At 35.0% G+C, this 13,538-nt stretch overlaps 2 protein-coding genes across 2 annotated transcripts; both read left to right on the top strand.

Moving 5' to 3' along the window:
• The first annotated feature begins 4,236 nt into the window (after positions 1-4,236).
• Positions 4,237-6,657, top strand: LOC308695545 (alpha-elapitoxin-Na1a-like). Its single transcript, XM_081373723.1, has 4 exons — positions 4,237-4,441; positions 5,033-5,098; positions 5,507-5,626; positions 6,136-6,657. The coding sequence occupies exons 1-4, from the start codon at positions 4,366-4,368 to the stop codon at positions 6,249-6,251; spliced, it is 378 nt and encodes a 125-aa protein (XP_081229849.1). The 5' UTR covers positions 4,237-4,365; the 3' UTR covers positions 6,252-6,657.
• A 3,021-nt stretch (positions 6,658-9,678) lies between these two features.
• Positions 9,679-11,301, top strand: LOC308695377 (uncharacterized protein). Its single transcript, XM_081373495.1, has 4 exons — positions 9,679-9,713; positions 10,524-10,576; positions 10,696-10,815; positions 10,944-11,301. Exons 2-4 carry the CDS (start codon positions 10,525-10,527, stop codon positions 11,042-11,044), a joined length of 273 nt encoding a protein of 90 aa, XP_081229621.1. The 5' UTR covers positions 9,679-9,713; position 10,524; the 3' UTR covers positions 11,045-11,301.
• The last annotated feature ends 2,237 nt before the right edge of the window (positions 11,302-13,538 follow it).

The raw sequence follows: 13,538 nt of genomic DNA on the forward strand, positions 1-13,538 counted from the left end.
TCTCTTCTCGCAGTGGATCTGACACCTGTGAGATCAAAGATGGATATCGCGGGATTCGCGGGATTCACGCTCGTGCACAGTGTTGCTAATAAACTGGATGGAATTTAAGTTCTGTTGCTTTTATATGAAAATAAATATAATGAACAAGACACCCAAAGTAGCCTACTTATTTAATTCCATTCCAAATACATGTTTATCAGTCTTTTTTTCTTTAATACAGACGTGTTTTTCTTTCTTTTCTTTTTTATAAAAAATACATTGCATAATCCATAGAGATCGCACTGTTAGATAGTTTGGGAATATTCACACATGCATAAAACATGATATCAGAGTTTTAAAATCAAACATTTTAAAAGAGAACAATACATCACGGTTGTTTAAACCAATGAACATTAAGCTGTGTCGTCAGCAAGTCGTTTCCCATCATGCTTTTGATCAGCGCAGTCAGTGGAGAGCAACTGCGCTCGACTGCAGAATCCGACAGGTGTGCCTTGCGCTCGCGAGAGATTTTTGACATACGTCAGCATGACATCAGAGCAAGGCGGACCGCACTCGGACACATTTCTAACCGGCATGCATCTCGCGCTGATCACCGGTGATCGATTCTGCGCAGATTTTGCTCATCTCAAACAAGCCTAATAAACTGGATGGAATTTAAGTTCTGTTGCTTTTATATGAAAATAAATATGATAAACAAGTCACCCAAAGTAGCCTACTTATTTAATTCCATTCCAAATACATGTTTATCAATCTTTTTTATTTAATACAGACATATGTGTTTATTTTTTTTATTTTTTTATTTTTTAAATTACATTGCATAACCCAAAGAGATCGCACTGTCAGATAGTTTGGGAATATTCACACATAACGTATACTCATAAAACATGATATCAGAGTTTTAAAATCAAACATTTTAAAAGAGAACGATACATCACGGTTGTTTAAACCAATGAACATTAAGCTGTGTCGTCAGCAAGTCGTTTCCCATCATGCTTTTGATCAGCGCAGTCAGTGGAGAGCAACTGCGCTCGACTGCAGAATCCGACAGGTGCGCCTTGCGCTCGCGAGAGATTTTTGACATACGTCAGCATGACATCAGAGCAAGGCGGGCCGCACTCGGACACATTTCTAACCGGCATGCATCTCGCGCTGATCACCGGTGATCGATTCTGCGCAGATTTTGCTTATCTCAAACAAGCCTACTGACTGCGCTGATCAAAAGCATGATGGGAAACGACTTACTGACGACACAGCTTAATTCTAATTGGTTTAAACAACCGTGATGTATTGTTCTCTTTTAAAATGTTTGATTTTAAAGCTCTGATATCATGTTTTATGTGTATATGTTATGTGTGAATATCCCCAAACTATCTGACAGTCCGGGTTATGCAATGTAATTTTTATTTAAAAATAAATAAATAATAAAAACACATAATGTCTGTATTAAAGAAAAAAAGATTGATAAACATGTATTTGGAATGGAATGAATTAAGTAGGCTACTTTTGGTGTGTTGTTCTGCTTGTTCATTATATTTATTTTAATATAAAAGCAACAGAACTTAAATTCCATCCAGTTTATTAGCAACACAGTGCACGAGCGTGAATCCCGTGAATCCCGCGATATCCATCTTCGATCTCACAGGTGTCAGATCCACTACGAGAATAGAGAACTGTCCGGCTTGCCTGCGCTTTTTTCACTCCTCCCCTCACTGCAGCCGCCTACTCTCGCATACATTTCAGGCGAGGCAAGGCGCATCTCAAACAAGCCTAATGACAAGAACAAGAAACAAAACCCAAACCGTGACATAACCTTTCCATGTTAAAACATTAAGATGAGCGAATCACATTGTGAAATGTTGCAATATTATTAGTGCATGTCATCTATAATATTTTTCAAACACAGATTTCAAGGGCAGCCTAACAGCTGTGAGGTATGAAGCTTGTTTCCACCACAGAATAAAACTATTTAAAAGGTAATTGCGACTTTTTATCTCACAATTCTGACTTTTGTTCCCGCAATTGTGAGTTTCTATCACGCTATTCTGAGAACAAAAGTCAGAATTGTGAGATAAAAAGCTACAATTATCTTTTAAATTGTTTTATTCTTTGCTGGGAACAAGCTTCCATAGTGAATGTCAATATCAGAAGTAAAATATGTGACAATCTTGAATTAAGAATGTAAAAATATGACAGTATGACAGTAAAAATATCTAAACATTCTTGAATTAAATTAGCCTAATTTACTTGAAGAGCAAAATGAAAGTCTTGTTTTCTGAAAAAGATTAAAAAATAAGTTTGTGCTTAAACCAAGAAAAGTATCTGTCAGTGGGGTAAGAAAAATAAACCTAATTCAAAGAGAAAACCATATAATATTTGGTAACACTTTACAATAACGTCATTAGTTAACATTAAGAATGAACAATACTTCTACAGCATTTATTAACCTTAGTTTATTTTAACATTTACCAATTCATTATTAAAATCAAAAGTTGTATTGTTAACATTAGTTAGTGCATTGTGAACTAACATGAACAAAAAAGGAACAGCTGGATTTTTATTAACAAAGATTAATAAATGTAACAAATGTATTGCTCATTGTTAGTTCATGTTAGTTAATGCATTTTTTTCTTACAAAAGGGACAGGTAATTTTTTATTTTTTGTATACTTTTTTTAGAAGATATCTGTAATGAAAAAGACAAACATATTAAGATTTTTTTTCTTGCAGTGACTAACATTCAATTAGCTTTCAATCTCAATAACCAGCAAATAAAATAAGTTGAAAATGGCAACTATTGTCTGACTGCCATATCAATGAGCTTTACATCACAGGTCTTATGTTACATATAATAAGAGCATTAATCACTGATAGATCAAAGATGATGAGCTTTCATTCAATCTCATTAGCTAGTTAAATAAGCCATGAGCAGAGCTAAATCCAACAGACATTAAAACCTTGTGCACACATGTACCTTGGACCCCAAATAAACAGTACTCACACTCTCTGGAACATTTCAAATCCAGTAAACGCTTGCAGAACAGATTCAGACACTAACAATCATCAAAAGTCTTAGAATATTGCTAAAGGCTCATGAATTACATCACCAAACCTCTCAAAAAGATATAATATATCTCTTAATCCTAAATCTGATATTTCTCCCCTCAGGCTCTCGTGTCCCTCCGCTTTATTGAACTTTCCTCATTGGATTTGAGAAGAAAACATTTGTCATTTGTCCAACACACAGTGATGGGAAGGTGTCCGTCATGTTCTCATGCGACTCATTGGCAGACATGCTGTTTAATCGACCTTTCTGACCTTTCCTGAACCATTGAAGGGGAGCTGATGCTGACCATCATTCACTAATTCATTATATAGTAAAAGATGGAAGATTAAAGAAAAGGGACACTAATTTGACATAAATCCCCATCAGGGTACAAGAACATTTTCACTGTAAAAAACATTTGATCAATAATCATGACAACAAATGGTTTTCCGTTACTTTAACTCATCAAAATAATTTAACCAATTTTAATAAAAAAATTTAAGCTATAAAAGACTCAACTATAGGCAATATTTTTTTTAAACGTTTGAAATTACTAGAGCCAGTTTGATTATACCTAATTTAAAGCAGCACCCGAACTTAAGTTAAGTTGAATTAGGGGATTTATTTAATTTTTCAACCGTTGTTTACATTGTTTTGTATATCATTTAACCCGTATAAGCTATTCAGGGTCTTTCTGACCCCAAATGATGTTTGCAAAAATTAAAAAGAATCTTATCTAATCGAATGCAGTGTTACTTTACATTTGATTATTCAATTTCTGCCGAATACTGTTAGACCTACCTGAAAATATTAGGCGCCCGCTAGTCAGGACTAACAGATTCATGATTTATCATTGATTTATTATTGAATGCCGAACTCGTAAAATTATCACTTTGGTACATTGGACAGGAAATAATATAAAATAATAATAATAATAATAATAATAATAAAAAGGCCAGCCCACAGAGAATCCCAATGCTCCCGATGGCCATTCTGGGCCTGCACCACCATATTTGTGTTTGATACCCAAATGCAGATAATATTTAAAAAAATATTTGTAATTAATATGCCACATTAAAAACAAGTTGGTTTATTGTAGTAGAACAGGACAGAACAGGATCTTGCACAAGAACATTGCACAATCAGTAATGAAGATCTGAAGCTAATGCATGAGTAAACAATGATCAAACACACAGTTGAGCAAATGTTATTGAGCCTTGAGTGTCTTGTGGCCTCATTTTAACACAATGAACAAGTTCCAAACTCTCTGGGAATTCCTTAATTACTGGAAATGATTCACTCCTGAGTGCGTGACTGACAAGTATGTTATATAAGAGATTCGAGATACACACAAGTGCTTATGAACTTACAAAACTCTCAATACTACATCGCTTAGGAGGTAAGTTTTCACATTATTATCCTAAAACAATACACATTAGATATTTGCACCCTTAGAGATCAGTTCTTGGCTAAACTGCACTGATTTAATGTCTAAATTTAAACTTAATCAGTATACAATTTAACACTTTCGTATAATTTGACGCTCTCTAAGCGCTTTAACACAAGTTTTATAATTTGCCTGGTGAAAATCTAAGCTTAATCGCTTAGTAAAGTAACACCACAAATCTCTTCAACCTGACACATGAATTGAGGAATAATTCATGTCAAATCATTCAAGTGCAATAGATAAGGTTAGGGGTTTGTTCGAAGCTCTAACACTATAGTAACAGTAATGCTTGACTTGCAAGAGAGTACAGTTCATTTTCCTTTGCATTTGCCAAAAGCATCACTGAACACCCAGACAGCAACATAGCGTCGGCCTAGATCCGGCCCACATCTGGTACATGTGGATTTCCACATCTGGGCCGACACTATGTTGCTGTCTGGGCAAGCTGATCAACCAAAAACGAAATTCCACCACAGACATACTCTTAACTCAGATACTGATGAGTGTTGTACTTATTAATAATACTAATAATTATTTTCTCAGCTCCAATCAATAGAATAATGAAGACTTTGCTGGTGGTTCTTGTTCTCGCTCTGGTGTTGAACTATGGTGAGTTAAAGCTGCTGAATTTTAATAACAACATAAAACATTTTAAATGTACCCTATTGTCTCGGTACGTTACTGAGTATGTTAATGTATGTTAATGTGATTTATAAGTGTACATTACTTCAAAAAATGAATTGAAAAATAATAATTTTTCCATTGATGTCACATGACTGCTGTTTCTGGCTCCAAATGAAGCTAGTTAGAACGGTTTCTGTTCTACAGATCATAAACAATGGTCCTAATCTAACGAATCTGACTGTGCAAACTATTGATGCAACATAATCATGTTGTGACTGAAAAATCCCCATACTAAAATTCCGCAATAGTGTTACTATTTCTTACTGAGAGGTTTTTAAAAAAGTTTTTACATCAGTGCTGATTTATGCACATGTGTGCTATAATCCTTTGCAGGATCTGCACTGAAATGCCACCACTGCGTTCCTCAGTCTGGAACACACTGCACGCCATCTCAAGAGACCTGTGGCATTGGAAAAGATGCCTGTATAGCGGCCAGGTTCAACTTCCCTCCCTGTGAGTTTAAAGTTTCTGTCAGTTCTTAGTTCACACTAAGAAATGCATATAAATGTCCTGAAAAAAAAAAGAGTTAAATTATTTATATAGGTGTGTCATATGTTTGGACACACCACCTCATTTAATTTTTTTTTTTTGTATAATATATATATATAAATGAGATAAACAAATAAAAATGAGGAGGTGTGTTCAAACATTTGACATGAACCAGGATTATTATAATTAACTACAACCTTAAAAAACGTTTTTGTTACTTGAAATTGTCACGAGTGGATTGCATCAAGCGCAAACGGAGTAACAAACAAACAAACAAACAAACAAACAAACAAACAAACAAACAAACAAACAAACAAACAAACAAACAAACAGTCTTTATTTATAATCTGTAACACCCAGGAGAAGCATAGGAGAGATTCTTTGCATTTCATTATACGCAGAAAAGTTTTCACTTTGTGATTATATCGAGTCATGATGTTCATAAACTGCTTTTATTTTTGTGTTTGATGTAGTCATGGGCTTTCGGAGATGCAGCAGTAAGACTGAGTGTGCTCTTCTCCAGATTAACACCGCCATGAAGATTAAATGCTGCCAGTCGGACCTCTGCAACAACGTGGTCATCTTGTAGACGGCGTTCTGTCATCTCAGAGCATAAATCTGCTAATAAACCTTTCATGTTTACAATACAGTTCAAGAGGCTTCACCAGCTCCCTGATTTATAGCATTTCTTTTCCTCTCTGAAAAATACAAAAAAATTTACACACATTGTCAGAATGTCCTCTGTCTTTTGATTCATGCAGACAGTGATACTGTATGTTCATTTTTTTCAGGCTTTTATTATTATATAATCATTTATCAACTCACATAAGTTGTGGTAAACTGAAGCTCAAGCTTCTGCTTCTGTTTCTGTTTGAGCTTCTGGAAAACATTTGTTCTTGCACGTCAAGCAGGTTCGGTTGAGCTTCTGTTTATATTTGCTGATTAATGTTTATATGAATTAAAAATGTTCATCATATAAAGAGATTGAGTCTCTTCAGAAAGTTTGGACTAAACTGCTCAATTCATATGGATTAGTTTTATGATGTCTTTACTTTTTGAAGCATCAAAGTGGTAGTTGCGTAGCTGTCAATGAGGGACAGAAATCTCTCAGATTTCATCAAACATATCTTAATTTGTGTTCTAAAGAGTAATTACATTCTCATGGGTTTGGAATGACATGAGGGTGAGTAATTAATGACAGAATGTTCCTTTTCGGGTGAATATCCCTAAACAGTAGATCCAAGTAAACCTGCAGCTTCCAGTCCAGACCACTTGGTGTCACTCTCACCTCAAACCTAGTTTTTTTTTTTTTTTTTTTTTTTTTTTTTTTTACAATCGCTACATCACATTTCTCAATACTTAGGTCACTTTTTCAAAACTCTTCCCACAGTGAGCACAACAACAGTTTATGTGGGCTAAACTATGGATCATTTATCATTGCTTTGGCACAAAATGCATTCAATGACAAAATCTTTCAAATTACATGAATTATTTTCTCACTTAGACACAGACACCACCAAAACTATGTACCTACAGGCCAATTTGCACATGATTACATGACAAACTTAAAGCTGCAGTCCGTAGTTTTTCCTCTTTGTCGCCAACTCTGTTCGAAATCTGCAACTGCAGTTATTCGCGGAATTATCAACTTTACGTGGGTTGTGTCTCGGCACGGCACAGCGCGGATGAATCCAATGTTTTGAGGAGAATGTGCGGCTGTCAGTCGCTGCGCCGTGTGGATACTGGCATTCGCAATCACAGATTCTACTTTCTGGAAGTATGACCAACATAAGAATTTTCACCGGAAAATGTAATCTGAAGTAAGTAACATCCAATTTTGCTCTGACCAACCAAGAAAGAAAGAAAAAAAAAAGCATTGTAGTAAATCGCACTGATTAAATCTAACGATCACTTATCATATCACGTCAAACCGTGCAAATTAGGTTATACTTTGTTCTCAAATTGTTAATGTTAACAACATCAGGATTGCATGACCTTGTTTTCGCATGGGCCCGGTTGCAAGTCTTTTGCATTTTACAACGGGTGAATCTCCAGTTGTCACTGGTGATTGTCATTTGAACCTTTCTGGATCCGCCATCAAATTGATAAGTTTATAGTGAGAAAAGTCTATAAATCTCCACCTCCAACATCCTCACACACCTACATTTCTTTATGTGTACAGATGTGACGTAATGACGCAAAGACATGCTCGAATTTCCCACGGAAATCCACCAGTAGAACTAGAATTAAAAACAATATTACAAGCCTACCGTTTTGAATTGAGCCAAGGGAAGCAGATAGTTTTGAACACTGGCTGGTTATGTATCTGCTCAATTTATTTTGGATAATTTTTAACCCAAAAAAGTTACAGACTGCAGCTCTGAGTTCAAAACCTAACATAATACAAAAATGAATAAGACCGTAATTTGCTACATTTCTACAGTAATATCATATTGAAATATATTCTGAATCTAAAAATGAAATACCACACTATCATTCGGTATTCTTATGGATTATATTTTTACTTCTTATGCATCAGTTTCTATGTAAAGCACTGTATGAAATGTGCCTTTTAAATACAGTAAACTTGCCTTACTAACATATATTCACACGCAGACTCAGAGAACACAGTCCGACCACACACACACACACACACACACACACACACACACACACACACACACACACACACACACACACACACACACACACACAGCTGCCAAAGGAAGAGCGGCTGTGTCCTCACTGCACAGAGAATCAAGTGGAAACAGAGCTGCACTTTCTGACATCCAGCCCTAATTACACACATTAGGGGCACTTTCTATCCCCATTTCACAATCCACCAGAAAGACCTCCATCAGAAAAGAAATATGGACAAACTCCCACACCAGCTAGGAGAAAGCCCAGCAAGCTCAAACCTGGCTCAAAGCTGAGGTCCTGTCACGACAAAAGAGCCTCCAGTGGGACAGAGCTACCAACACACTCACTATGTGCCTAGAGACACTGTTATAGATATCAGAAGATTAAACATTTTTATTTCTATGTTTATTTAAATTTTTCTTCATTATTATTATTTTATTATTATTAATTATTTATTTATTTTTATTGTATAGTGTTTTAATGCTTTGGCAATGTAAAAGCTTTTTGAATCTTGAATCTTAAATCTTGAAAGGACTCAAAGGACATGTTTGGGTGTCCATTCAGATCTCACCAATGCAAAAGAAATATATATATATATATATATATGGGTGGGAAAGAAGGTAAGAAAACTGAAAAATGTTAAAGGGTCGAGGTCTGGTTAAGTTGCGTTAGTAGTGTGTTGAAACTCGCTGTTATGGTAAGCGGTGTGACATTTCCCAAACACACTCAAAACGCTTGACCAATCACAACACACTGGTCCAGCCAGCCAATCAGAGCACATTGCGCTTTTCAGAAGGAGGAGCTTCATAGAGACATGAACTAAACTGAGCGTTACTGACAGACTGGGAAGAGAGAAGCTGCAATAGTGTAAAATATGTGAATAATAATGTTTTTTTTCTTCTTTACATTCAAGCATGAACGTCTATATAGGTCGATCCCAAAAACAAACTCCAACCCTAATAATCAAGATGCTCAGAGTAATAGGCAGGTGATTTTGATCAGGCTTTGAGCTAAACACTGCAGGGCTAAAAACTCGGCACATTTGAGGAACCATGATCTACATGTAAACATTTTATCAAACGTTCCAGTAAATGTTGCTTAACCACATTTAATACGATAAGGGAAAAACAATGTACCTTTTGTTGCACAACTGGAAAAGACCAGATCAGAACAAAACAAAAGTTACACAACCACACTGACCATGCAATAAACCAATAAAAGTGGCACATATCATCTGAAACTTAGCCAGAGCACACAATGATCAAATTGTGTTACTAGTTTCTTTGGCCTGAATCCAACAAGGAATTTCCAATCCCTGACAAAGATTCCTGGAACTTTACAGGCAGAATCACAGTATATAAGGGACACACAACACAGGTGTGTATGAATTCAGCTCTGCTTCACAGTCAAGGTAAGTTTACAGCATTATGCAACTTTGTCATATATATATATATATATATATATATATATATATACTGTATATAAGACTGTAATAAGTTAAATTCAGTGCATATTAATTGTACTTTTAATGGAAGAATTGTATGAAATAATGAAAATAGGTACTGGACCTTGACAAGCTTAATAACTCTTTGACAGTCATATTGTTCTCTGATTAGTCTAGAATAAGAAATGTAAAGATAATTTAACAATAATGTTGAGAAAAACGTTATTTTTTCACTCTAAAATCTAAATAACTGCATTTTGCATCGTAACATATTTTCATGAAAACAAATATATTAAATATAATTCTCTTCAAGGTCTCAGTATTATAATGCAGTAAATTGCAGTAGTACTTTAAAATCAGATAAATAAATTCCACAATTAAATACAACAAATGTTGCCATGCTATGCAAATAGTTTACCTTTTGAATAAATTATCATAAAAAGTCACAATGTAAAAAAAAAAAAAAGAATTTCAAGGAATAAATAAATAAATATATTTTTCCATATAATTAATAATAATTATATAACAATGACAAGTTTCAAAATTCATATTTGTGGTCTAAGTACTGCAATTCAAAAACAAATATAGGGACATATTTGAACAACATAAACTACATGAATTTATTGCTCATTAAAATATGAGGGTGCATTAAATGTTTCATAACTGTTGTCAAAGAATGAGCATGGCTGATACTTAAAACACTGTTCTAATAACAAATGTGATTGATTAGTAAATGGATTGTTTTTTTTTTATTATGATTATGACTTTATTCAACAGAATGATGAAGGTTCTGCTGCTGGCTCTTGCTCTCGCCCTGGTGTTGGCAAATGGTGGGTTTGCATGTTTAAAGCCAGAAGTCCAGTATTAAAAGCTAAATGTTTCCATCTTGATGCAATAGTTAGTGTCATATGTTTTGCAATAGTTCATTATCGCTTGAACTGTGTTGTAGTCTCTGCCCTGAAATGTAACAACTGTGTCCCCCGCAATGGAGGAAGATGTGTGACCACTCAGGAGACATGTGGCTATAAACAAGACGCCTGTGTATCTGCCAGATTCACCACATATCCCTGTGAGTCTCTATCTTAAATTGTCATGTGTGGAACAGATTTTGCACACAAATATAGAACGTTTAGAAAGACTTACAGCAAAATATGTCAAGATGAACAAAGACACTCATTTACTTTTACATTCCTCTAGTTTCCTACTTCCGGAGGTGCATTGGCATGGGAGATTGCATGATTCTTCAATCCAGCCCCTATATTACAGCCACTTGCTGCCAGACAGACCTGTGCAATTAAACACAGCAACAGACCCCTGTCCTTTAAACGCACATATACAGTCTTAAAGGGGAAATGACTCAAACTACTTACTAATGCAAGACCAACATACACTATTTAATTACAGGATGTTACACAACATGCACATTTGAATTTGTGTGAATCTGTAGGCTACTATATGGACATTTTCACATTTGTATTCATATTCATACCACAGCCAAACATGATTGTTGCATGGATAAAATGTTGCATTAAAGACATGATTTTGTAAGACCATCATCCTTACTGTGTCTTCAAGTTTTTTGTCAGTTTTTCACATGACAGATGCAAAATAAATAAAACATTCTTAAATGACCATTTACTATACAGTAGGTCATTCTGGTGTTGCATGTAAAAGGAAAATGAGAATACTGTGTGCTATATAGAGCATAACTAAGACTACTGTGGTACATATTAATAAAAAGTTCTTTAGAGTGTAAAAAAAGGTTCTTTTGATTATAAAATGTTCTTTACACCAAGAAAAAAAAAAAAAGAACTGTTCACTGAAAGATTCTTTAGGGAGACAAAAATGGTTCTTCTATGGCATCTCTGCAAAAACAAAAAAAACAAAACAAAAAAAAAACATCTGGAACCATTATTTTTACAGGTGTATTCACACTTGCAAGGTTTGGATTAAAACAAACTCAGGTGCGATTGCTCTTTTAGTGCGGTTCATTTGAACAAGTGTGCCATCTGAACCCAGATGGTTACTTTCAAAAGTAATGCATTACAATATTGTGTTACTCCCAAAAAAAGTAACTAACTGCGTTACTTAGTTACTTTTTATGAAAAGTAATGTCTTACATTACTTTTGCATTACTTTTTCTCACCTGGGCTGGGCTTGCTTGTTTGTTTTTTAATAACAACAACAAAAAATCTATTTTTGGCAAATGTTAAGGCCCTTTCACACCAAAAGTGAAATTAATAAGCCTCAGGCTAAAGGAAATGCATGCTTATGCCTGTACAGTAGAGAACGCTGCTCAAACAAACCTTTCAGCCATTCTGGATTAAAGAACATTAGAACATTGGATTAAATTATTTTGGGGTTTTATACATTTTTAATTTATGATTGAATTAGTTCATTGATGGTCAGCAGCAAAGACATTGGTTAGTAAAATTAAATAAAATATATTTAAATTAAAGTATAAGATTAAATAAAGTATAAAGTATATTTAAATTAAAGTGTAAGATTAAATAAAGTATTTGTGTAATTTAATATGGTTAATTATAAAAAATTTACGTAAAATTCTGAGATTGCATTTCACTGTTTTTATTAATTTTGAGGAATACTGAATGTTTTCGTGCAAGTGAGATAAATTCATGTTCACATTTAGTCTAGATAGAATAATAACCATCATGTTTACACAGCGCGCACGCGCGCGCGCGCGCACACACACACACACACACACACACACACACACCTCCTCACTTAGGCCTATAGAAGTTACGAACCATACTATTTCAAGTTACGAAATAGAAATTACGAACCATGATGTGACATTTGAACCGAGTCTTCGAGCTTGTGTTGAGCATAAATGGGCGTGCCAGATGAAGCCGCGATTCGAGGCTTGTCGTAGAAATGACTTGACCAATGACAAACGAAGCCTCGCTTTCTGTCCAATCACGTGCGACGTAATGTTCGAACCCCCAGATCTTACTTTACGAGTTTTCATTCAGACTTATTCAATTATATTGTTAAATATCCAGTCATACAAGTGATTACAAAGAATAGGAACATAAAATATTTGACATAATGCAATTAATATGTGTGCAATATTATTCTATTACATCATATTGATATCCATACTGGCATCAAATTCCACAGTTTAATCCCATCAAACTTTAATGGGTACATTAATATATCACAGAGAGAAATTCAACACACACACACACACACACACACACACACACACACACACACACACACGCACTGTCCACATAACATGAAACTGTCTATGGAATGTGTGGTGGATGCCTCGTCCGACGAAGCTCTTTCACAGGGGTTTGGCTGCTTTATTTTTTGCTACAGCAGATGGCGCTGTTTTCGACACTCTCGAACTTTGAATCTTTTAACAATCAGGGGAATAGTCTAGGTCCTGGGTAAGATTTGTATGCACTTCATTTAGCGGAGAATATCTGTGTTATAGACTAATATGACCCCATTTGGGGGGGGGGGGGGGGTGTGTCCTGTTTTGTGCTGTGTTGAATGGAAAATTATAAATAATATTGTATACAAACAAGGGACTTTTTTAAAAGAAAGAAAACAAGCATTTGATTAATATACAGACTTTTTATATCCAGCCTTGCTATTATCATTGGAACGTTAACTTAAAGTGAGAAATACAAAACAACAGGTTTATTCCCTGTGTTGCAAAACTTTCACAACAGAGTCCAGGTATGGGGATGATGATTGATGAGAGCTCAGCAGTGATAGGATTTTTACAACTATTTCATAGCTGCAAATGACTCCCTTTCA

This window comes from Scardinius erythrophthalmus (genome assembly GCF_964197995.2).
Source record: "Scardinius erythrophthalmus genome assembly, chromosome: 9".
NCBI lineage: Eukaryota > Metazoa > Chordata > Actinopteri > Cypriniformes > Leuciscidae > Scardinius > Scardinius erythrophthalmus.